This window comes from Calliopsis andreniformis, chromosome 2 (genome assembly GCF_051401765.1).
Source record: "Calliopsis andreniformis isolate RMS-2024a chromosome 2, iyCalAndr_principal, whole genome shotgun sequence".
NCBI classification, from domain to species: domain Eukaryota; kingdom Metazoa; phylum Arthropoda; class Insecta; order Hymenoptera; family Andrenidae; genus Calliopsis; species Calliopsis andreniformis.
The window spans coordinates 6,126,850-6,153,284 of NC_135063.1; the positions used below are offsets into that span (position 1 = coordinate 6,126,850).

At 48.4% G+C, this 26,435-nt stretch overlaps 1 protein-coding gene across 5 annotated transcripts in view; it reads left to right on the forward strand.

The window, feature by feature from the left end:
- The window catches only part of LOC143187366 (serine/threonine-protein phosphatase 4 regulatory subunit 1), a 146,145-nt gene that overhangs the window by 98,568 nt on the left and 21,142 nt on the right, over nt 1-26,435 (forward strand). The window contains exon 1 of one of the 5 annotated variants that reach the window (XM_076391560.1): nt 8,823-8,866. The exons of the other annotated variants lie outside the window; for them this stretch is intronic. Coding sequence (XP_076247675.1) covers nt 8,847-8,866 — 20 coding nt within the window. The 5' untranslated portion in view covers nt 8,823-8,846. Of the gene's footprint in view, nt 1-8,822; nt 8,867-26,435 lie in introns of those variants that run through there. 5 annotated transcript variants of the gene reach the window in all.

A 26,435-nucleotide genomic window follows, 5' to 3' on the forward strand; every position in this document is an offset into this window, starting at 1 on the left:
ATAATCGAACTTAAAATCTCTTCGCGGCATTTCTCGAATTACGCCCGCTCCAATTATGACTGGGCTGAACTCGCCGAGCAGACGGGAGCGTAAAAATATCGTGGAAAAGGCGCGAGGAGTGGAAATATTGGAGCAACGTTGAATCGAGGAACGAGTGAATCGGTGCATCCGCGGCGGCGCTAGTTAGCGGATGTTAAAAGTACAGGATACGGGCTGGGGCGAGGGGGTGGCGAGGAGGCCGTATTAGTCGCAGGAAGGGTGGCGATGAGGAAGAAAAGAGGAAGGAGTGGCAACGAAGAAGGCGACGAACTGCGCACGCGCTCGCTACGTGTTCGCCGCTTTATGAATGCACGCCACAAACGTGCGCGTCGGCGTACGTACGCGGTCGACGGTACATTCATACGGACCGTGAACGTAGCCGCCACCGTCGCGTAGTGCGTAGTAAGCGCTCACACTCGCGGGGCCAATGTCTGCTTAGGGTGGGGATTTACTTAGAACGTTGCTCTGTTGCGCCAATCGTTAAAACGACGGCTGACGGCGCAAGGTTGTTAGCATTTAGAGGTTACGGAGAAGGAAACGTGCTGGAGAATTATTTAGCGAAATTCACCTCTTTTTCGGGGGCAGTGATCTTTGGTAAATGGATAAATGGTTTGGGGATATTGATCAACGTGAGGATGTGAAATGAAATAAGTCGTATGTCATATTTGTAATATTTCTATGTAATACAACTTCGAACTAGTTAGACTTGTACTATAATTTAATAGTAGTCTCACGAAAATAATTGCTTCAGGTTTGAGTCCCGTTTTGAACGAGTTAATAGAGACCCTACTATACTGAGGTTCAAAGTTTTTGAACCTTCGTTTCGTGTTATACGCTTGCATCTTATTGTAATATAGTTTAAGGAAAAGATTCCTTTAGTTCAATCTGCGTCTACAAAAAGCACAAATTTTATCTTATAGACTCTACTGAAGACAAAACCACAGGCATATTCTCGGTCTTTCTCTTTTCGAATTTTTATCATTTTTTATATGGTAGAAGATAGTAACCGATGCACAGCATTTACTGGCTATAATTTCGTAACGAGCTTACAGAGAACAACAAGCTACTATAATTCAAGCGTTGATAACTGCATGCATTTTCGTCCCATCAAAGCCGAGAGTCAAAGAAACCGAGAAAATACTGTAATACTAGAAACGCAACCTACTTAACTACAGCGCACAGTCACGATGCGTGACGCAAGAAATAATTCTCATCAATCCCCAGCAGATACGACCAGCATCGATGTTACCAAGAAGTCGCGTTTAAAGTACATTAACGACTAACGATCGCTTTCAGTGCGCCAGACGACCACACAAATCGCCGTGACCGTATCCACGCCTGCGAGTATTGACGTAACAATAACCGCACGCGTTTACAGAGAGTACTGGCATTAATTCACAGCCTGTAACGCTCTCGGCCCTCCCACTCGCGTTCCCCTCGCCTTCTTTCTCTCTTTCGCGCACACGCGAAACCACGCATGTGCCACGTCTATGTGCAATAGTTATTGCACCCGTTGACATTTTTCAGCGGTTCGTTCACCGAGGCCGATAAAGCGGCGCTCGAACCGTGTCACTCGTTTTCGCCTCCTCGATTCTTGAGACAGCGCAAATGACGATGTCAGTGTGAGCGACGGGCCAATTAATTAGTCACGAAAAGCACGTTGACTGTTAACGAGCGTGTACTCCATCACAGTGCACGCTTTCCACCATTGAGTTTCGACCTCGAATAATCGACCCCTATTCTTCCTTCGGCGCCGACCTTGTGCCCTCCGAGCCGTCGACGCTCTTCGATCCTTTGTTCGAGCCTGCAGTCGCTCTGGGTTTCCTCGTTTCTCGACCAGCGTTTCTGAAAAATGATACCCATCTGCAGTCGTGATCCATCATCGCTTGGATTGTCTCGAAAGGAGGCCAGTGCACTATCGCCCGCATGCGTGCACACGCAGAAGGCACAGCCACCCTGCCCAGCCACCCCTTCTGGCTCCCCAAAGCTCGTTGCAACGGTCTCTGACCTTCTTTCAGCTCGTATACATCGCACGGTGTGGTGAATCGCCACTCGAAGTAAGCAAAACTTGAGAAGATGAATTTTATTATATTTACAATTAGGTTATGGAAGTTACAAACTATCCACATGTAGAACTATATAAAAATTTTGTTTTCAATACTGTCAGAGGAACCTTTTTTCAAGCATCAGGTATTTCTAATGTCTTTTTTCTGTTAATATCTTTTGTATATTGTGCCATAACGATATCTGCAATATTAGTACACCCAGCTCAAACAAATCTGGCCACATTGATAGTCTCTATCTCCTTCTTACATGAGAGCCATTGAATAAGCGAAAAAGAGATAGAAACTATCAATACAAAAAGAATCGTTTGAGTTGGTCGTACAACATAAAATACAAAATATTTGAAGAAAAAAGGATTGATAAGTACAATATTCTTTATGATGTACAAATTAAGGCTGTGTACTTTATCTACTTTTAAAAGAGATCTGTAGATCAATTAAGTTTAAGTTGCTAGCATGTTATGAAGTCAGTAGGCTTTATAAAAAGAACTTATGAACGTTTTCTGTAATTTTAAACCTTTTTCAGTAAGTTGCAATAAAAATAGAAAAATTGTGCAACGGTCGCTAAATCGACTTTCGCTAAGCAAGATTGCCGACTCGACACGCAGTGCGGCTCGATTGCGACTCGTGCTACGGACGGATAATTGCGCTCACGCAACTCGACTCATTGACGCCCCCCTTTTCCAAGCCTACCCCCGCGTCCGCTGCGGTCCATTCACCGGATCCGCGAGGCGAACGCAGCCTGGCGAGAATATCTATTTGTGCATGCCTCGTCGCTACCGCGAGGATACGGCGAGGGGACGGGTGGGAAGCGAGAGCGGATCCCAGAAGTCAGATGGAAGAAAGGACGCCTCGCATAAATATGTGTGTAGAGGCTGTGGAATGCGGGGGAAGAGGAGCGGCGCGGGAGGAGGAATTTCCTGTTGTGAACATCTTGGGATGCATCTGCTGGCTGCCTCTTAAGCCGGAGCCACGCGTGCGAGTACCAATTAAGGCGCCACGAGGCGTCGTGATTGGCCCCGCGGGTGCAACCCTCCCTCTTCCCTCTTCTATCTTCGGTTCGCCTCTCGGCACAGCTTGCCTCCTGGCTGATAACGTAGCCCCGTTTGGAACCATCGTCGACCGATAGTTTCGTAAGCCGTCTCGCGGAGTTTCCGCTTTATCTGACCCCGCGACTCGCTGACGACACCGCCGAACCCGTTTATAGATCCCGATTTTCCGCCTCTGCGACCCTTTTCCGTAAATAGAAGGCAAGCCTCGGGTCGCCAGAAACACACCTTGCGTTCCATTTACGCGAATAGGAGCCCGCGTCACCTGCGCGACACGCTAGTTCAGGGCGACAGCGCGCGCCGAGAAATATCGCGTCCGCAGAGAAATCAGAGATAGCGGGCATTCGTCTTCCCTTTTGCTCGCGGACGGGCGTCGTTGTGCCTAAGTGCCCCAGGTGTGTCAGGTGGAGGAGCCTCCGAAACGGAAAGGGGAAGTGTCCTGAGGGAAGGAGACGGGAGGATGAAGGCTCGCGGGCAGTGATTCATCGAGCGAATCTCTCTCCATTCGTCGTCAAACGTCCCACGGATAAATCTTTCCTCCTTCGTGCGCGCGTGCACCTCGATCGTTTTGCTCCTACTTCTTGGCCCCCCTGCGATTGGGCGATAGAAGCGACGTTCCTTTCTGGAAAAGGGAGGGACTCGTCATAGTCGCGATCGCGCTTCCATCGATTCCTTATCGAGCGCACGGTTGTGGGTCTGCAGTTAACCCTTTAACAATTTGGTTTAGTCTGAGTGAAACTTGGGCAGAACGTGAAGTATCGAACTGTTTGGTGGAAATGGTAATCGGACACGGTGATATTCTAATTTATTATTTTATACTTATTTTTAAGTTTTTATCCTTTACTGGGATCGTTCATGTTCAAACCTAATCTTTATACTGTTTTAAGCTTTTAAAAATTTTTAAAAATTCTAGGATGCTGATTGAAGTTTTTATTAAATTACAATGTAATTGTTAAGTCAGATATTACAAATATTTATCAATAAGAATTTGTGCAAAACTTGATAAATCCACAATTTCACTTATATCATTAACAATTCAGTAGCTTTAAGTTTATCAGTACATGCCCTCGTTTTTTATATTTTTTTTTTATTATTGCTTTAGATCTACAATTTAAAATCCTAGTTTTGATGTATTTTTGATATATTAATATAGCGGCAAAGGGTTAAGAGACCATGTACGATGGAAAAATGTCCACCGAGGGGACGCCGATGCAAACTGAGACGCGAACGTTCGGTTTGCGCGCATTCCATCACGTTTCCGTGTCTCTTTATAGGTTAGCCTGCCGCGCCTCCGCGCACGCGCACTCGCTCGCATCGGCGTCAGCCTGGAAATTTCAAATCGAGAGGAAGCGACTCGGAACGAGGGAGAGAAAAGACTAGAACTTTCAGGCGCGTGCTTGCTATGCAACATTGTTTATCGAGATGCAAATTACATGGTCGATATTATGGTTCTGTGATATTCTCGAATGGATATCGAACCTCTGGCCACAGTCGTAAATTATCGTCGACCTCTGATCGGTTCGATCATAATTTCAAGGTAGCTCGATCAAGCGTAACGACAAAGTTGCAATTTTTAGTTCCACCTTTAATTCTGGGTTGAGGAAAAAAAATGTACAAGATGTTTCGAGACTATCAAAGCATTATTTATTTGGTAATTGTATGATTGTATTAATTAATCATTGTTTAGGTTCTAGGTATGTTTGTGAGGTACTAATTAATAGATTAATTCATCATTTTTTTATGATTCTACTCAAAGAATTGCGGATCTAGAAGCAGTAAGGCAGTGAAGATGGAATATCAAACCAGTGCTCTGTTACTTATAGACTACACTGTATATTTAGATATTGCTCCATAGTTCAACAGTACCATTACTATTCTACACATATCTATGATTGTGAAGTAAAATGTCACTTATGTCACATGTACAAAAACTTTGGCTTTATGTCTCAATTAAAGACTGTGACATAGTATTTATATTTTTAATATAAGCAGGTCAGATCGAAAGAACTGTTTCCCTAGAAAAGTGAGAATATAAATGAGACATGCACGTGCATAAGACATTATTAAGATTCAAAACTTTGACCGACGATATCTTGAAAATAGAAGTAGTTGTGTGATCCATTCCTTCTTGGTTTATAATCAATGTCAACTAAACATTTTTATTTTTCAAGCTAAATATCTCATCTTAAGTACTTGAAAAAAGTCTTCAATTGGATCATTTTACATTTATACATTTCGATAAATTCCATATGTCGCAAGTGTACTAGAGGATCTCTGTCAACTTTCTACTTCCGCCTCGGTGAACGCGAGGGAAAAAATAAACTTCGGCTGGTGACGTAGGGAACGCAGGGGAAGATAAACCGTAGGAGGAGGATACGTGCACGCGATTTCCGCTCGAAAGAAATACGAGACGAAGACGTCGTTTCAACCGTCGCGATTAATAATCCAATCGAGCCTCCTCGATCCTTCATTCACATTAAGTGTATCCCCTTCGCAAAAGGAATCCTTGAGCGGCCAACGTTCCGCGTTGCTGACAACCATTATCATTCCCTTGGATCGAACAATTTCACTCGAACTATCGACAGCGCGTTCAATTACCGTTCGATTCCCAGACGAAGGGGAACGCGATTACGCGAAACTGGAATAACCTTTCACTGGTTAATGAGACGCTGCCCGCGTCATCGTGTGCCCGCCATATTGAAATCGGTCCTTTAACTCGGGACACGTCGCGATCGTCGCTACGCCACTGACCTTAATAACTCTCGTACGTTCCTCGCGTACCTCGATGATGACGATAGACAAGGCCCGCCGTCTAGCAGGCGAACCGTGCGCATCAAATATGTACGTGCTTCTTCTCTGTCTTTCCTCCAACCGTTCGCCTGTCTCGTCTCCCTTTTTTCTCTTTCCTTATTACACTCGACATCTATCTCCACCGGATCTTTCCTCCTCGTGTCTCTCTGTGTACAAGTACACCTTACGGTCGTTCACACGAGCACGACCGATGGAATGCACGCCGGTGTACACACACGCGTGCGCCGCCGTGCCGAGGAACCGTTAATGAATCTTGCAGTTCTTAGACCGCCCGTGCGCGTCTCAGGGATCGCCGTGAGAGAGGAGGAACGGGATGGGATAAGTACAGGGAGAGATTCCACGCTTTGCTTTGAGAACCAAGGCTTTATTAAGGAAAGGCTCCTTTGAAGGAATAGACAAATTTTTAAAAATATATTCTAATCAGAAATTGCAACTGAGGCGCGTTAGAGGTAGCGAGGACGAACTCAACAATTCCAAAAATACTCTTTATTTTATTTACCCGTATAGAAAATAAATAAAAAACGTTTTTCTTAAATCTTATATTTGTTGAGTTCGTTCTTACTACCCACGACGCCTCAATTGTTCGAATAGAAAAGCTTTGAACAGCTTCTATGCTTATGCCAAAGAGGATATCGAAGAATGAAACGTGTTTGTGTCAAGGGAAGAAAATTTTATTTCTGCTTCAAGTGGAATTGCGATTCCCTGAGTCAGAATGATTTACGATGCAAACGTCGAAGGACGGCCCGTTGACGAGCCGTCGAAGGATCATAATTGTAGATTCCACGAGTCAGCTTTCTCATTTCGCTGGCGCGCACGCCACGGCACCACCCACGACGCCGTGCCCCCGTTCCGTGAAAGAAAGGAAATGTTGATCCCCGCGTGTACGTCCTCGCTGTTACCCTGGCAAAGAAAAACGAGACGAAAGTCGAGGTCGCATTTCGGCGAAACGTGGTGACCGCCTGCGACACTGTCGGGACAGAGTTTTCCCACACCCCGTGACCATTTTTCTTGTCCCCCTCCTCTCCCGAATACCGATAACCGGTTTTTCTTCCGAATTTCATCGACAATATTTACGAGCCTCCCATTCCTATGGATTTCTGTGAAATGCCCGCGACGTCGGTGAGCGCGTTCGTCACTCGAGTAAACACTTGTATCTAATCAATGGCCTGTCGGTCGGTCAGCTTGCGACAGAGCGCACGCTCGCGCGCAGAGACCCCGTCGTTTATCGCGGCGGAGCGCGTGAAAATCGGCCGCGCATCTTCCCTCGAGATCGGAGCAGCGCGAGAGCTTCGTCGCGGTGATTACGAGAATTCCCAGCCGCGGACGAAATTCTGTCCGTGTTTCTGGCGTGTCACGGGACACGTCAGTGCTCGTGCAGGCCCCGAAAGCACGCCAACGGTGGCAGGCGAGAGGGAACCACCACAGTCGGTACGTGGTTACAGGTCTGTTTGGCGGCGAGCGGTGGCGGTCCACTTCTGAGAACTAACGGGTCTGTTTCGGCCCCCTCTTTCCAGCCCTTTCCCCGTCTCACTCTCTCTCTTTCTCTCCACTCCTCTCTCGTTCAGCTCTCTTCCCCGCTCGGCCCCTCTCCACGCCGCTGTGTGCCACCCGCGGCAACGCATCGCACGTACACGGCGCGGGGCCGCGTGTGAGAGGGCCCCAGCCGTGTGGGTGCGTGCATTGCGCCTGCGTGAGTGCGTGTAGCGAGCGCGAGAGCGCGTCGTGCGCAGCAGCGTGTGCGCAGTCCGCGTCTGCGCATCGCCGTGAGCGTGACGCGCCACCGATCATTCTCAGTGTGGTACGAGCGGTGCCGCGATCCGGTCGTGTCGCGTTCCTAGTAGAACTCGGTCCCACCGATCCACTTTCCCCCTCCCATTCCTTTCTTTCGTCTTTCCTCCGCGAGACCATAGAGCGGTGCGCGTGTGCGCGAGTGTCTGTTGGGACTGGATAAACATCCCGTGTGCTTGGTGTCAAGGGCAAGAGAGAGAGCACTGAAATTCATCGGCACATGTATCGCTGAGTACAGTTCGTGTTGTTTGTATACAAGGAGCGTTAACGTCGGACGATCGTCCTCGAAGCGTGAGAAGGAGACACACAGCGGCGACAATGGTCTCGGGGACACAGAGACGCGCGCTTCGGCCAAGCACGTGGTTGGTCAGCAGGAACAATTTCGACGGGATTAACGGCTGCTCCGAACCGAGTCGACAAGTTCATCGAGACGTGCGCGAACGATGGCGGAACCCGTGGCCGGAAATCGTTGTGTCGGTTTCGCTGCTCGAGTCTTGGGCTCGCTCCCCGCTCGAGGACACTTTTATTTATGGCACAAAGTCGAACGTTGCTGATAGCGAGCGCGAATCGAGGAAGGTCTGTGCGAGAGGGACGTTGGATCCGATGTTATTCGAGCGTGACTGTGAAAAGCGAACGTTGTGGACGCTTCCCGTGGCATGTATTACCGAGGAAACGACTGTGAAGGGAATAAAGAAGAGGATTGTAAGGAAAAGCGAGGCTCATACGCCCCCGAAAAACGCATTAAAGGAGTAACGAGGAGCAGCGTGGCTTTAACCGGTAATTGGACCATTCTTTTTGCCATTGAGGTAGTAATGGCCCTTGTAGCGTGGTCACGCTACACTACGGTGCGCCATAGTACTATAGAGACTTCCGGCCCGTCGCAGGAAGTGAGACACACGTGTTCAGGCGTGTGTGTTCCCATAATACGGGCCCCGGTTCCTCCTCTACAGTGCGTTCCAAGTTCGATGGCCCGTACGGGAAGCTACCACGCCACGGATATAATACCGTTCTTCGTTCGTTCAGGGAAACATGAACCGAGGAAAAGTGAGCGAAACGTCAACGATCGGGCGATTGCGCTGACGCTGCATCCTCTATCATGAAGAGAACAATCATGAAGTACGTACTCACGCTATTCTATATACCTATATATTCACACATATATATCTCAGCCGAAATGATTCCCAGAGGAAAGAGTTTCATTTTTATTTTTTCCTGTTTTACAAATTGACGTAAAACGGTGTCGTAAAATTCACGATAGACAGAGACGGGAGAACGTGTTGCGCTTCGTATCCTCTAAAACGTCTTCGTTTAAAGCGTTGCGAGTGGTCATAAATCGCTGAACGAGCCCACACGTCGCAGCCCACTCGATCGCGCGCGCGCACGTAAGCCGCTCCAACTAACCCATTATTCCCACGATTTAGGAAAACGACCGTGTTATTTATTGATGGATCTCGTTAACCTTTAGCCGCTAACGACCGACCCCTGTTCCAGCCGAAATCCAAATCGCACGCCCCCGTCTTCAGCTAGCGCCAGATCTGATTATGAATGAATTTTCGGCGTTACATTCATATTTCCTGCGCCCAGCGTACGCGGCGTTCAGCGGTTCTCATTCCCAACGAGTATCTTGTAGGTTATTTCCTTGAATGTAAGCGTGACTTCTATCAAAGGGAATGAGAAACCGTGTTTCCACAACGGTAAATATAACTTCTTGCGTAACATATGAATAATCGCGACTCGACGATTACTTTCAATGGCAAGCTGCATAGAGCGCGCATCAAGCATTCATGGCTATGAATTCCCGAGTGCCTTCGGTGCCTTCCATTCCTACCTCTAGCGTAATTTCGAGAACGTTCGAATGCATCGAGATTAGAAAACGTATCGAACCGTCGCGCGCGTTTCCTGCCAACCAGCGTTCCCACCGATTCCGATCTCCAGCTCCCGTTTAAGAGTCTCGATCCATACACGCGAGGCATTATAGTTGGGTGGCTCGATTGCTGTGAACGCGAACTGTAGGAGGCTGACTTAAGGACAGGTACCAGTGGAATGTCGTCTTCGGTGTCGATCGCGCTCCAGCACCGTGTTCCTTGCCTTCTCGGGGCAAGCGTTGAAGTCTTTCGAGCTCGAGCGCGCCGAGCATGAGTGGAAACAAATTGTCATTAGGTTTAAAGTAGAACTGTGCATTTTGGTCATCGGCATTTTTACGTTTTTTCGTGAAATTAATTTAGAATAATACTAGCAGGAGATTTGTTTTTTAAATAATAGTTTAGAAAATAGTGGAATAATTGTTGAGGACCACGCGGGTTGAAAGAGGCCAGAAGCGAACGCGCAAGCTTCAGAGGCCTCAAGTTCATCGCTCCCACGCATGTGCAAACACGCGGCGCATAACACGAGGCATTCGTGTGCCCTTTCTCCGCATTATTGTCGGCGGTCGCGCGTTAGTGGGACCCTTCTCGCCCTTCTGCCGCCCGCTCTCGCGAGACGACGTTCCCGCCCTCCTGTGGGAAGATATACGATAGTACCCACGTCACCGAGCGAGAGGATATCCACACTCGGCTTCCCCGCTCGTCCGTTTCGATTTCTTCTCGTCCGTTTCCTCCCGCTCGCGATCACCGAAAGACGTTTCCCATCGGCGCAGGCCTGGCTGCAGATTTTTCTTAACCCCGACACGGAGAGGAACGCTCCGCTAACAGCTGTATTAACGCGAACGACGCTCGCGATTTACGACCGACCGATTTCCTCCTCCGCTCTTTCCGAGAACGAGCCGCTCGAAAACGGCCCCGTCGTCGGGTATTTTGGTCCAACAAAGCCGGGGCTGATTAAATACGCGATCGTGGTTAGCGTGCTGGCAATAAAAGCGTCGCGCCACGTCGTGTTTACGGCTGCTGCCCGTCCCGGAATCGTCCAACGCACTCCTCTCGTAGTCCCGCGGCTGCGTTTGATCACTAAATTATTTCGCGCCTCTCGCCCTCGCCCCACCAAGCCGCGGCGCCCACAGTGGCCTCCTCTCGATCGCGAGACGTCGACGAAACGCGAGCACTTTGTAGCGAAATGTTAAATCGACGCTACGTTAATTTTAGTTCTTAGGTAGATCGCTCGACGAATCCACGATCCTGAGTAATAAAGTAGATTCTGAGCTTTGGGACTTTTGTGCTTGCAGTGACGATGGGTCAGGTTCGTGGTAAGAGATTAGACAGTTATCGCGGGAAATAGAATTCTAGGAATTTCCTAATGTTTTCTTTTTTTTCGGGGTGCTTGACTGGGCAACAAATATTGAGCATAAGTGAGATACTGATACCAAGCGGTAGATAGAGAGATCCTAATGTCAGTAACGTCTCAGCATCAAAGAAGTACCACTGATACGTCTATTTATTTTAGATACGTAGAGCTCACTTCTCAACGCCAGTTCCAAGAATTACTGGGGATAGAGAGGGCCAGTTAGTCCAGCAAAATACCGGGCAAATAACCAGACGTTACTGTACTTAGGATCTTGGAGCATAGTTACTTCTCATCGATCGATAATGGCAGTGTTTGTTTATTTATTCATCAAAGCCCGCGAGTATCCTTTAGAATCAGTCTCCTCGGTCGCCTCAGTTCTCGATCAAAGTAGAAAGGTAAACAGTGCTCGAAACATGCAAATACTCCAATATCTTAATTAATAATCGTCGCGAGAGTCGCGGAGCATGTTAGGCGATCTTCGCGTATCGCCTCGGTAACGTGGCCCGTGGCTTGTTTACGTCGCGACGGAGAAGGGCCCTGGAAGGAGAAAAGGAGGCCCGAGGGAGCGCGCGCGCCTTCGCCGAGGAGCATTTAGCGCGGTGGGCGCTCTCCTCCGTCTTTCCCTACCCCACATCCATCCCTGCCGTCTTCTGCCACCTCCCAGCCCTCTTCCTCGGCAACCCTTCCTCTCTTCTCTCTCCTCTGGCCCGGGTGCGATGAGGACGCAGTGCGCGTTGCCCCCGGAGTGCATGCACAACGAGGACAGACGAAGCGTGTCTGAGTCGCTGGCCGCCATGACAGAGCGGAATGCATGAGAACGCAGAGCTACTGACCCTCTTGCCCTCCCCTCTCCCCTGCCCTGTCTCTCGCTTCCCCTCTCGCCCTTCGTCACTCTTTCTCTTGCGGACGTCGTCTCGTTCCCACTCGAGGGTTTCTTCCTCTCGCTCGCTCCTTCCATTCTACTTCGCTCTCCAGCTCGATCTTTCGTGCCGGGACCCCACCACTCCCTTTAATCTCCATATCAATCCCCCACTCGCCGAAACTGGCGTGCCTTTAAGCGCGCCGATTTGGAATTTTTTCGACGCCGTGACGCACCGCGTCGTCGATCGTGCCGATCATGTTTTTATTCTTCGTTTATTGCTGTCGCTTTTTCGCTATTCTGTTTTCACTTTTCCGCCCGAGGATTCTGAAATGGGAGAGGGATGAGTGGTTGAAGTTTTTGAGCGATGGATCGAGAAGATCGAGTCTTGTGTTAAGTCTCTTCGCGTTGAGGATGTGCGAGTGGTGTCCACGCGAGTCACGGGACGGATCTAGCGAATCCGGGCGGCATGGGAAAGCGGAGAGCCGCGTACATGCAGGTGCTGAGTGTCGGCGCGGCAGTCGTGTGCCAATCGGTCACATAACGGTCGCACGGTCGTAACACGACCGCCGCCACCGCCCCCGTGATGTCAGGAGATTGACGACCACGCCGCGACAACGACAATCATTCATACGATCCGAAGGAAGAAGAGACTGCGCGTGTGCGCCTTCGCGACCGACGGAAACGCTGGCGGAGTTTGTACTTTTCCGTGTATCTTAGCGCGTAGAAGGCTTCGAGCTCCATTGGATATTACATTGAATATTTAAATTTGCTCTGTGGATGTTGAATTCAATATTTAAATGTTAAATCGATGAACCAAAATCAGTTACATATTTCTGTTTTGAGGTATTGACATTCCAACTTTAGAGTTACAATTCTGTTAATTCTGTAAATTATATTTTGTAAGTTCTATTCAAGTCATAAATTCACTTCTTTAGAAGTGTGATTTATAGTCAAAAATATAATATTAAAATTACTATTTTTGCAACCTCGATGCAATCTGTATTGTGGGGAAAACTTATCGTAAATCTTTTCTCTTTACTCAAGAGAAACTAGTAGAAAACTTCCGCAGTTTTTGCAAGGTAACAACCCTTCATAAACCGATTAATCTTTTCTTTCTCACCGCGATATTGGCACGTTGAGGCTTGAAATATCTGAAAGAATATCTTGCGCTGTAACACAGAAGTATTGACAGTAACTTATGATTGATTTTACACGGTTCTTCCAGATCTATAATTCATTGAATTGGCAATGCGTCTGTACTAGAACTCAAGGTGTTCTTGATTTGATACAGAATTAAGAGTGGTCTCGAAAACAACTATTCTGAAAAATTCTCAAATAGAAACGTCTGTTTACTAGAAGACACTCGTAGATCAACCATTGTTTATCACAAATCCAGCGCATCGATTCACACCCCATGGTAAATGTTCTAGAACAGTGATCAGTTGAGTTCATGATTCAGAGCTCGTTGCATAGTTTCTTCCACGCGTTCCAACGGCGTAAAATCCTTCTTACGTCAAAGTTGGTCTGTAACTAGACTCGACTCGCGTATCGTATAAAGGGACAAGGCTCGGGCAAAGAAAGTTCCTCCAGCGTTGCATTCCTCGGGCTCATCAAGTTTTTACCACCTGTGAGATCCATGGAATTCCGTCCGCGATCGGCCTTGATCGCGTATCAATCGGTAATAGCCGAGGAGCTTGCGCAGGTTCGAGATAGCAGGGTGGTGGGTTTCGAGCGCGCCTTAATGCAGAGAGACGGCTCTTCTCGTTGGGTCGTTGACTCTCCGTTTCTTCTTTCTTCGAATCCTGGGCCCGGTCCCCGTCCTCCTACCAAGTTCCCCTCTTCTTCGTCTCTGTCATCATTCTCTCTTTCTCTCTCCCCTTCTGTCTCTCTTCCCCTCTGTCTTCCCTTTCTCGCTCTCTGAACTCCGCTAAATCCCTCTCTGTTTCCCTCGCTCTGTTTCACTCTGCTCTACTCTTTCCCCGTGCGTCTCTCGTTTTTCGTCAGTGCACGCGGATGCTTCTTTCTACTCCTTTCCTGCCAGACAGTAAACAACGCCACGCCGTACCCACTTCTCTCATTCATATCTCACACGAGCGCATCCCGAATTATTTGGATGCCGACGTATTTCGCCCAGCGGGAGCGAAACCATGCGTGCACCGAGGGGTTGCCCTGCCTTCTCCGCGTTGCTCGCGCTCCCAGTAGTTTTTTTTTTCAACGATTGCAAAGATTACCTGCGGAAGTGGGGATAAACTAGGCGCGAGATCTTCTATCGTCCGTCAGGGGAATAAGTGTCCAAGAGGACAGGCGTTTTTTATGTGTATTTATTCAGTTATGCGAAATTCTAGGTGCAAAGATGGTTTATTCTAGTTCAGTTCTTGCAGAGGGATTTATTGTAATAGACAACTGTGTAACTAAGTAAAAAGAATTTTAAAGTATTTGCGAAAGTTCAGAAGTAAGATTCCTTGAAATAATTTGAAGAAGTTACATATGGGAAGTATATTAAACCCACACTTGAAAATCAAACTCATAATGTAGACGATAGTAAATAAATTTTTAAGAACTGTTCATAAAAACGAGATATCTTAAATTTAAGTAAATTCAAGGTATTGTCTTCTGAAACCCACCCCTAGTATTTCTAAGCTCAATATTCAAATCAACACCTCCCGTTAAAGCGTGCAAACTTCTCCGCTCCTCCCACCACTAAAATAGTCAGACTTACTCCGGAACCCTCATAACCTCAGAATAAAGTTCCACCAGTTTCCCAAAGGAGAGGGACTCCAATCGCTAGCGAAGTTTACCAAAGCATACGGTTGAAACTCGCAGCCATCGGTCGGTAACGAAGGGAGAGCGATTAGAATCCTCGTCGGAACACCTGGCACCTATCCGCGCTGCGTCTCCCGAGTGTCCGTTCAACAGGTGCTCGGCGGTCGTGCGCGAGCGGGGCTGAAAAGGAAGCCGAGGAGGCGCGAGAAGGCGAAAGAAGTCGAAGGAGAAAAAGAAGATGCTAATTGGAGCGGCTTGTAGCGTTCAGCAGCGTGTGTTAACACGACTTCCAGGTACTCGTCTTCTCTCGCCTCCTTGCTCCCCGCCCGAATGAATACTTTCCAGTAGGTGCTTCCGCCTAGACTCCAGGGCAGCCCGCTTCAAAGACACCTTCGGGGGCTCGAACTCGAGGCTGGTGGAAGGAACACGCTGGTCTAAGGGGCGGCTCGAAGGGAGAGGACGAACAGAAAGGGGTGGGGGAACGGGTGTATGACAGGTATATAACGCGCGCGGCAGGGAAAATATTCGGAGAAGAAGGGAACCGTCGCTTTTCGAGAAACTATGAATGATATCCCCTCCTCCCGCGTTCCTTCCTCCCCCACGCCATGTTTTCTCTCTCGTCTCGACTCTGGTCGCCGCCCTCCTCCTCCTACGCCCTTTTTTCTCTCATATACACCCGTTAGTCGAACGCGCTGGACAAATATTTGCTCGAATTCAGGGCGACCGCTCGTAAATTAGAGAAAGAGCGCGCAGAGAGGACTCTGAAATTCTTCTTCAGGGCCGTGCCCCGGTTGCTTCCCCCCTTCCTCCCCCCCTCGACCCTCCCTCTTCTTTGGCTTCTCGCTTCGCTCGTCTCTTCCCGCGCGTTCCGCCGTGCCGCACGGTTAGAGCCTTTTTGGTGTCCCAGAGCAAAGCGGAGTCTTTGGCCTCGCCACGGCAGGAAATTAAAACGGCTCCTCTGAAGCTGCGCGGTTCCTGCGCTCACTCGCACGTGGCTTCCCCCATGAAGATCCTCGACCCCTTTGCTTTTGCTACCCGTTCGGCCTGGTATCTCGTTTAGGGCGCGGAATTCTGAGCGATGATTTTTCTGTGGACTTAGGACGCGAGGCGTTGCCACTTTTGATTGTGGAGGGTTTGCAGTGTGGACTTTGTTGCGATAATTGCTTCAGTGTGAGAGAGATAGAAATTTATTGCCATTGTGGGTCAATGATACTGAGTATGGTGGGTTAATATTATTCTGGTATACTAAGGGGATGTTCTTTGAGAGCATAATTCGAAACCTGTTAAATTTGATACGTGTCTGACATAGGTACGTCTCGAAGCTTAATATTCAAGAGATATTAACCAATTCTATTTTGAGGTTTAAAGAATCTTTTTCTATCTCCTGTCCTGGATTTCACGGACTGTTTAAGGCTTAGTATTTCTATGATTAACCTATCGATTGCTACTAACGCCTACATAGTGCAGACTATGCATTGAACTTCCATATACGTCGGCGTGTATGTTTAAGCCTTATCTTACCAAAATAGTTACACAGAGATCGCTCAGGGTTAAATGCAAATTTCGAGGAATTAGGATTCAAAATGAGAAAATTTGAATATAATTGTAATGAGGTCCCTCCGAGTAACCCCACTTTAGGTCTTACGGTAAAAGTTAAATCCATGCTAGGTTTATCCAGTCCAAGATGCATAAAAATGAGTAACCTCAGTCAAGAAATAACAATTGCAATACAAGGCCTCTCTTTACCAGAAAATTCAATTTCCCATAAATATCACGTTCAATGCCAAACAACGTAAGTCTCCCAAGTCGCTCATCACTTCTCCCCATTCCATCTTCCTAAGAAACCATCGCATCCTTAGCAACACCAACCACTCAATCGCCGCGATTCACAACTTTCTCCCAGACAGATAGTAGCCCGCCTTTCCGAACCCTTGGTTCTCGGCTTTCGTCTCGATTTCCCGTCCCTCCTGGGCCTATTTTTAGCTCGTGAATCATATCATTCGCGCAGCTCGTCACCAACGGATTTAGTCGGTCCGAAGCAAGGCGGATACCTTAACAGGGGCGGGGTCGAGGGAGCGGTGGACGCATAAAAGGGGGAAGGAAAAAAGCCCAGCACCTCGTGGGTCGCCGCGGCAGGCCAGCTAGCTCCGCGGAGGGAAACTCGTGACCAAATGGAGAGTTAAGTTCGCCCGGGTATCTCCTGCGAAGAGCCGCGCGCCTCCGCAGGGTGGGAAAGAAGCGACAAAGAAAGAGACGTCGTGGATGCTGCGTGGATTCCACGTTCCCTTGGATCGACTGGGGGGAGCGAGACGGCGTCGGGGGATGAACAGAGAGGAGGTCGGTGCGTTAGGATAGGAGGGGGGAGGGTTTGGGAGGAGGAAGGAAAAAAAGAAAGACGATTGCCATCCGCGGGCGGGGAGGATCAGAAACGTTGCTCGGAGGGAGGGCTGGGGGAGGGGTGGAAGGAGTAGAGTGGTGTGTCGAGTGGGGGTGGGGGCAGTGGCGATGTCCTAGCGAAGGTCACGGTCGGGAATGCGGTTTGCGTCTGTCGGTCCAAAGTGGCGTGCCGCGTTGCAGTGCTTCGCTCTTTCTCCTTCGCTCTCCCCGCAGCCTCTCCACCGCTCTCTTCGTCTTCCTCCCTCTCTCTGTCTCCCTTCGACCCGAGCAGGCTTGCTCGCTCTCCTGCTCTATCCCCCGACGCCGCAGCAGCGCAGACTGCAGGAATGCACCAAATGCACCGCACTGACCGGTGCTCATCCCGTTCCACTGCTTCCACTTGTTTACTTCGGCCGCGGTCTGCTCCCGTCCCGCGCGTCCACCTACCCCCCACCCTGGCCGCTTCTTCCTCTACCGCTTTCGCGTTCCCCGGCACACAAGAGGCCAGAGACTCGGCTACTCCTGTATCCCTTTTATCCCTCGGTCGTTCCCATCGGCCTCGATCCGCCCCGCCGGTTCCCAGTTCTTTCGTCACTCCACCCCCCAGGGGCGAGCGTTCACCCCTTCCGAGTGCAGTGTTTGGACGCCGTGGCCTTGCGATACGGTATGCGCGCGTACGCGCTCGCCTCTATAAGGAAAGGGCTCCTCCGTGGTATGCGCTACCTGGACGCCAAGATGACCAGTGTGTTGCACGTTCCTCTGTACTATTTCGTCCCCCAAAAGCGGCTCCACTTTTGCAGCGAACTTCCATCGATACTCCCATCGCGTGTTCCATTGTTCTTCGTTACCCAGTCGTCGCGTGCTTCGAGTGAATATGTATTATACCTGACCCATGAGAAGTTATCTGAAAAGCATTGCTATCTAGTGCTTCCTAGAGGACTTCTCGTGGCACACGAATAGTAGGTATCCGTGGTAGTCGCAGATCAGCGGATTCGATGATTGAGAACTTCGTCGAGGATTCAAAGGGGAGGCAAAAGAATGGACTGGCGATATCGCCTACTGAATCCACGATTCTTTTCTCCTGGAATATCAACGAATTCCATAGTCGGCAGCATTCCGCGAACCGAAGGAATTCCTCGGCCCAGCAGAGGGGTGCGTGATGTAACGCGACAACCGGTGCCAGTAGGGTGCACGGACCTCGGTAGGTTTGACGAACTCTCCGCTGTTCTCTGCGTCCTCCCCTCGACCTAGCCGAATCCCGTCGCGATCCTCTGTCTCTCTGGCCCTGACCCACCCAAAGGATGCAGTCAACCCCCCTGCAGTAGATGGGGTGCGTCGATGGGGAGCGGTCTCTGAACCGACCGACCGGTGCGTGGATAAGGAGGGTGGGACGCGCGCGCGCGCCCTCCAGGGCTCACCGAAAGGGGGTGTACCTAAGCCGTAATTGTGTGTACAGGGCTGCGTGGCTTGGTGTGCGTGGAATTCGTGCGTGTATCTATGCACGCGGGCCAGCCTGTGTAACGGCGAGCCGACGCTGCGCGGTGCAACGCACAAGGCGAGGGATGGTGGCGAGGGGCAGGAAAGGGCGGAGGGGGCGCGCGCGGTGCGTTCACTCCACAAATCAATACCCATTGGCTGCCGCGTGTGTACCAGCCGTGCACAACGAGCGAAACGTGTCACCCACCGACCCAAACCCAAAGGACGATATAGCAGCTGCACGCACGCCGACAGCCGGCATATGTCGGCCGATGGCCACCCGTTCGCGCTACATCTTCGTGGATCTCGGTTCGTGTTCGCCGCGGTCTTCATCGAGGTTTTCTCTGGTGAAGAGAAAGACCCTTGTCTTTGGTTCAATGGCGCTGGGAATTCGAGGAATGCTGTAGCTTCTTTCTTCGCTGTCGAGGGTACGCGTGTTCGTTTCCTCGATCGGTTACGCGTTCGTCGTTATTGGCCGTAGAACAATAGGATATCGCTAGAGGGCAGGTATTTCCGGCACAGCCAATGCGCATTACCGTCCTTTTTTCTACGAACGAGACTCGAGCTATTGTTCCTACTCCGGGAGCTTGCTGCGCAATTACTCAGCAGCCCGCAGTGACGAATCCAATAACAATCTTACGACCATCTCCGCCGAGCAAATTTCTAATTTCCTCTCGTAGCGCCTCGTCTCGACGCCGTCGGTGACGGATCTGGCGGACGTCGGTGACGGGTCGACTTTCGTGACACTGATGATGGTCGAATCTCGGCCTAGTTTAATGAATGAGTACTTTGAGAATATACGCCATTCGACGCTAGAATACACAATTCTATTTATACTAGCTTAATAAGTTGAGAGAGTGAATCTATCATGGCTTAAAAATTCTTAATTTGGTTGTATAGTGTACCTTTTAACTATAACACCACGTCTTCAAGATATCTACTCTATGTTCATTTTATGCCTGAATGTCTTATATACGTATTTTGGACATCTTTAAAACATCTTGTGAATGTCTTTTAAGATGTCCTAAAGATACATTGATTTATAACTTCGGAGGTTTTTTAGGACATTTGTAGGATTTTATTAGATGTCCTTAAGACGATTTTAAGACGTCTCTGTGCTTTATAGGTACTTAGTTCGTATAATAATTATAGGTACAAGAAATTGTTAACTCTCCTTGGCAGATTTAAATCGTTGAAGACATACACGAAATTGTATTTTCTCAGGAATTTTCATTTTTATTGAATAAAATTCCAAGTGTTTAACTTAACGAGCTTAAAAGTTGTAGCATCTTATGTACTTGAAAATTTTCTCAAATTTTTGGAAAGGCTAGAACGATAAAAAAATTAAATTTCTAAATAACCCAATTGCGTTTCAGAGTCCGAAAAACAGTTTCAGTCTAACGGTTAAAAAATAATGGACCAATTTTATTTCTTTTTAAACTTACAACAATTTGCTCTGTTGCTTGAAGAATAAACACCTGTATCATAATTATACTTCAAAAACACAAAAACAGGACACTTCTCCCTTATTAGTCAAAATCGGGGAACTCGAAGCTTGTAGCCAGCCAAATAAGTGCATACTCTTGTCTTCGTATCATACCGATTGACAGTATCTCAGCGCTCGCCCAGCAAACCATCCTACTACACGCTCCAGTTAAAAAATTCTAACCGAGCAGCCCAGTGAAACATAGAATCGCGTTGCTCCATTTTTCCTTTCACTGAAAACGCGCGAACGGCCAGTTCGCCAGCTTGGAGCCCCGTAACCCTAGGCCAAAGTCCTCTCGGGGTCGCATCGTGTAACATCATCCGCGACGTGCTCAGCCGCCCTCCGTGTGCTTGTACGTCGGGCGTCGGTGGTGGGGGGCTTCATTCAGTGCGCCTCGGGTTGGCGGCGCGCATGCGCAGCCCGTCTCGCGTACACACGCTACTCACGCTGCGTTTCCCTTTCCTACTCTAGCGTTCCCTCACACGTACGCGTCACGCACGCGCACACCGTCGCACCTACGTACATGGACTTTGTACTCGAGCGTGGCTCGCTCTCTCTTTCTCTCTTCATCTCAATCGCGCGCCAAGAACGAACTGTACACCGTTCTCCACGGAGAGACACCGAAGTGTGCGATTACACACACCAATCTCTCGCGGCAATGCAATCGCGAGCGAACCTTTGAAAGAGAAGGAACGAGCGATCTGAGGGGAAGGGAGGGGTGTGTGGGACCCACGGTTAGGGGGGGGAGGGCGCGGTGCGAACGGCCGAGAGTGACTGAACTGCAACGACGACCACACGCCGCCAGCTATCCGCTGCGCCGCGTGCTCGAATACGCGCGCGGTTTCGAGATGCCCTGGTGGCCGTTTCCTTTCCTCCCTTCTGGAGGTGGACCTCGATGATCGAGGACCCCAGGAACTCGCGATGGGCGGGAATGTGTTACGAAATAAGTTACGACTCTGCTTGCGCGACGTTTTTTTTATTTTTGCGTAACGGGGGTACGTGGGACGTGATCTATAAATTTATGGTAATGCAGTAGAATCTCGATTATTCGTAGTTCCTTTCATTTAGAGTTACGTAGATCGGTGTAATGTCAGGGAAAGTACAGTAGAACGTAGGTTGAGGTTTGAATTATGATCTAATAATAGTCTTTCACGAGGATGTTTAAATCTAGTGTTACCTCATCGAGACCTGAAACTAACTGTGCCAACAGCTTTGTTAATTTTTGTTTTTTAATGGGATCGGGGCAATTGAAAGTCAGTGAATTCCAGTACAAGAAACTATTTTCTTTTTGTATTATTATTTATTCCTTCTACTTGACGCAAGGGTTCATTAATGACACCAAGGTTGTAAGTGATTGCTTCGGCAATTTTTTTTGGTAAATGAGATGTTATTTCTTCTACGAAGGTACGGTGTGATCTCTCACGATAAAATTGTAAGTGTAGGTTGGGAATGATAGTCTTAGGCCTGCATTCCTACTTCTTCTCCGTTTCCGCCGGAGCTTCGCCTATCATTTCCTGTGCGAGAGGAAAACATCCTTTTTACGAGGAAATAGAAAGAAAACTGGAAGACACGCAACGTCGATTGGTATTTGGCCGAGGATCGGTCGCGACAGATGGATACGCGCTCGCTGGTTGTTTACCAGCTGCGATTCGGCCGACAAAAGCGCGAACGCCTGGCCCCGAGTTTTCTTTATCGCTTACATGCCGCGCACGGTCTCGCATTAAGCGTGTACTCTTCTTTCTCGGCTCGCTCCTCCACCTCCGTCGCGACCTTCTGTTCCTCCTCCACCTCTGGCTCTTTATGCTGCCCTCTTTAACGAGAGAACTCGATTCGAGTCGACTCGTAACACGCGCCGCCTCGGCATAGCCTCGTGATGCATTGCTTCCGAGAAGCGATAGCGCTGGCTCCAGCCTCGCTTGCTTTGGGCCTCTATCCTCTCTGCTCTCTTGCTTCAGATCAACATAAATATTTCCTCATGAGTAAATCACTCAAAGCTACAAAGTGAGTTAGGAAAGCCACTCAATATAACCGAAAGACTGCTATATCTAAAAAAGATATATCTAACAAAAGACATTAAAGCCCTGAAAATGGAAGACCATCGAAAGTGAGCTCGAGAACTGGGGTAAAAGGTGACCCTGAAAGCTGTCCAACAAGCAAAGAAGCGACCGACTAATTGCAAGCGGCGAAGCTCGGCTACGACACGTGCCTGCGATAGAGCGAGAGCCACGATCGCTCCGAATGGGGGAGAGCGAGAGGGCAGCAGAAAGGAAGAGGGCGAGGAGACGGTGTGCGTATACGGGACAGAGCGGCGTAGTCGTAAAGTGCGGTAGAATGCACTCTGACGTAGGCTCTGTACTGCTTGGCGCGGCGCGCAGCGCGTTGCATTCCCCTGCGGTGCATTGACTTTGCCACCCCTCCTGCACCTCGACCGCCCAACCACCCTGCCTCCTCCCTCCCTCTCTCTCTCTCTCTTTCTCTCTCCTTCTCTCTCCTTCTCTCTGCTTGATCCACGCCGCCAGCCGCGTCGTTGCACCCCACCGCCTCCCCGGTGCAACCGCCTCCCGGCACAACAACAACATTCCTTCTCTCCAGAGTCCCTTCATGCCACGGAGACCCTGCTACCAGACTCTTCTCCGTCCCAGCTCTCTCAGGAGCGCACTTTTGCCTCTATACGTGTCCCGGCGAAACTGGTCGCCCGCGAATCGCATGTAAGATCGACCTCATGGCCACCGGACCAGAGAGATCCCTCCATGGCGAATATCTGGAGTCTGGTATGTAGAGTACCTTCTCGTACTCTTCGTTGTATGCTCGATGATAGAGTTATTGGTGATCGATATTATTCAATGGATGAACCACCCTGAGTTCAGTTTTTGTATCCATGAAATACTTTGGGAATTTTTTTTGTGTGCAATTGGTAAATGAGATGTAGCGATTTTTTCGAAGCATATTAAGAGAACTTCTTACTTTAGTTTTACATTTTTAGAAAATAGCGACGATATTCGCTACGATCAATAATTTACTTCGAAAGTTTACTTTATTGGTTCTGGTCTATGGTGATGCAGAGTTTGACCTTTGTAACGCGCTTCGAATGGTAACCAACATTGTGACTTTGTCAGTTTCGCGTTAATTGTAATAGTGATAGGAGGCTTATATAGAATCTAGTTCGATGATTATTCTGAATCTCCTTTATTTGACGTTGCATCTATTCAGCGTAATGGCAATAAGAGGTACAATAGAACACTGACTGAAACGTGAACCATGGTTTAGTAATATAGCATTGCTTAGTTATAATCTCGTTACAATATCCACCATATCTGGAAACTGTTTGGACCAAACAAGTTCTACTTCTTCTAAATTCCTTGAGCTAAGTTCTACTTCTTCTAAATTCCTTGAGCTAAGTTCTACTTCTCCTAAATTCCTACATGTAGCACAAGAAATGCTATACATCATCAGAAACAGTAAAATCAGCCATCAGAGAGGTACTTGAGGTTCCAGCCTTCTATTAAGCTAATTAATGGAAGTTCCTCTGTTTTCTTAGCGCGTACGTAAGTGTGTGTAATTCGAAGTTAGAAAATTATACACCATGTGCATGGGATTCTAACCACCTGCGACTGCGCGACATCTGGAACTGCTTCCACTTTGTTTCGCTGTTGCGAGGAGCTGAACACGTATTATTCACAGCTCAGGGAAAATAATTCGCAGCTTCCAGCCGAGGATGCTCGAAAATGAGCAATTACTAATTCGCGGCATTCAAGTGACCGTCCAACGGGGATAATCGACGCGTTACCAGTTGATGGATCGCCGTGTCGCGATAGGATAAATTATGCCGTTTTCACGGGATGTTTGTTTTCGCGTGGAACCGCGTTACATCGATCTCTCGCTGCGAGCGCAGCCACCACCGCTAATTGGGTTATTATTGCGCCTGGAACGTCGAAATCGTCCTCGCAGCGTATTGAATATGGCTCCCCTGCCACCTCTTGGCCCCGTATTTGCCGTGACGATTTCGAATTTGTCGATGATGCATTGTAAGAGGTTTACGACGGCCTAATGAGCTATAAAACTGTTTTTCGTGCCGCGTGGACTCGCCGAGAGGTTTCGGTCGGAAACTACCGTAATGACACGAGGACTGTCCCGAGGATAAGATAGAGTCCGCTGATCCCTGTGTCGGGCAATATAATAATTAGACGCAGCCAGGTGTCACGGATGATCCTCGGGGCCGAAGGAATAAAGCAGCAGGAGCGAAGGTTGCTACGTTCCTGTCCCTGGGAAACACCGGTCCCGTGAGCGTATTTCCCCGTAAATTCCCTTCTGTTTGAAAATCGACTGGCGCTACCGCCCTCCTGAGTTATTGCCCCATTTATTGACGGTGATTATACGTCAGGTTTCTGTTTCGAACGGCAAGGGGACACCTAACACAATCGGGGCTTTTCTGTCGCCGTTAACCTCGGGCTCGTTGATTACACCTTGTTGTTTATTAAACGCGCGCCACTCGAAACGTCACTGACTCCCTGCGCGCCGATCGTAAGCGGGATCCTTAACGTCGCCCAGGTAAACCGTGTTATTAATGTCTCGAGTCCGAGCAATCGAAGCTCGCGAGCACTTGACGGTTTAATTACTGGACAGGGCTTGTACTTTTGCGCCGAACGCGACACGATGGGCGAGAGCGTGTGGATACGGGAAGGGCATCGCTGCAGATCGTCGGATAAAAATCGTTTCCTGGAAGCAGGATGTTTTATCGATATCGGTGAATAAATACGTCCAGTCACGACAATTCTCGTTTATATTCGACCCAAAGGAGAACCAGTTCGCGCGAACGAGAGCAATTAATCGATGCAATGTTTACGCGAGACAAGTCTGGCTTTAGTAAAAAGAAGATAGTGGAGAGAATTTGGAGTGGAGGGCTAGAGGTATTTTAAAAAACTGACGATAATTTGTTTTTCTTTTTATTTATTAGAAAGATCACATCTGTTTTGTGGTTATTATTGACCACGATGACGATACATTTAGTTATAATATAGAATATTAATTAAGTACTGTAATTCATTACGTGAGAATAAGGGCAAGTAAAAATGTAATGAAAATTTGTGGAAGTGTTAGTGTATTCAGTGATCGTTATAGAAGAGACATATTCTGTTGTACATATTTCTTTATTATTTAACACAATATGAGGTTCATTGAGAGAAAATGAAAGGTATTTCTATTATGAAGTACGTTCCTTCAGCTTAATAGGTGACCCACAGGGAAAATGCAATTAGAGTGATTACACTTGTTTTTTCTTCTTTAGTTATTAGGTGTAAATCTGTAAAATTTGTATGTCCAATTTTCAATCTGGTGAGGATCACTTGTTCCCTTCTATTGAAAAATGAGAAGAGCATACATTTTTCCAAATTTCGTCTTCTAAAGGCTTTATTATTTATTTGTAGAACACTTGAAAGCCCTTATGGAAGATTGGCGTTCGTGACGATAATCTTTCCTCTTCCTCAAGGCGCTCTCCATTTCACCGCTGTCATTGTAACTTTGTTTCGCCGTGGTGTCGGAAGCGTTTTAGGCCTGGCCGATCTTATCGAGCGTACAAGATTAAAACCTGCGGCCTTTGTCGGGTCGGTGCGTGCCAGGGACAGGTGTCCCAAAGACGAAGCGGGCCCAGGGAAAACCCAGGGAAGGAATTCAGGAAGGCGGGCGTCGTCCACCGAAATATTTGTCCTTCGTAATAAACGTGGCGAAGGGGCGCGCCACCGAGTTTCCTTCCTTTTGCCCTTGTCGGTCATCAGCGTTCACGTGATCCCGCTCCTCGACCGTTGTCCTTTCCCTTTTCAACCGTGAACTCCCCTGGCCCCGACAAAACGGTTCGACGCTTATTTATTGTCACCGAGGAGCGTGAAACCATAAACCAATTGGACGGAATTCGCGTTAATCCTCTCCGAGCTTAAAATCACCGTTCCCTTCGTCTCCCTCTTGCTCCTTTCCTTTTCTACCTTCTCTTCTTTTCTGACCGTGGCTCGCGATCGTCCGAGTTCTTCAGGCTTAATCGGATTTTGAGACTCGCGAAGAAATGGACGCAAGAAAAAGCGTAGAGGTTTCTGAAGTGTCAGGAGCTCTAATTGATTTATACGAGAGTCCATCAAGCGGAAATTGCAACGCACTTGGTTAATTTAACATGTACTCTTAAACATGTTCAGAGTCCTCTGACTGATACGTAAGTTAGAACAGTTTGAAATTTCTCACGATGGTTTCATTGAATTCTTGTTGAATTTCTGTTCCCAAAATACGGTTATATACTTTGTATTTGGGTCTTCCCATGATAAGCAGGACTCGTCGAAGATTGCTGAGGGGGAATATTAGAAATTTCATGAATGATTGGGAAGAATTAGCGTCTACCTTTTTGGTAAACTGCACATGTGTTACAGTTTGCGAAAAACGCTCGATACTCATTTATCTTGTCGATCGTTTCTGAATGGTCATGCTTCGAGCTGATATTGATGACGAGGTAGTCCCAGTGTAAAATC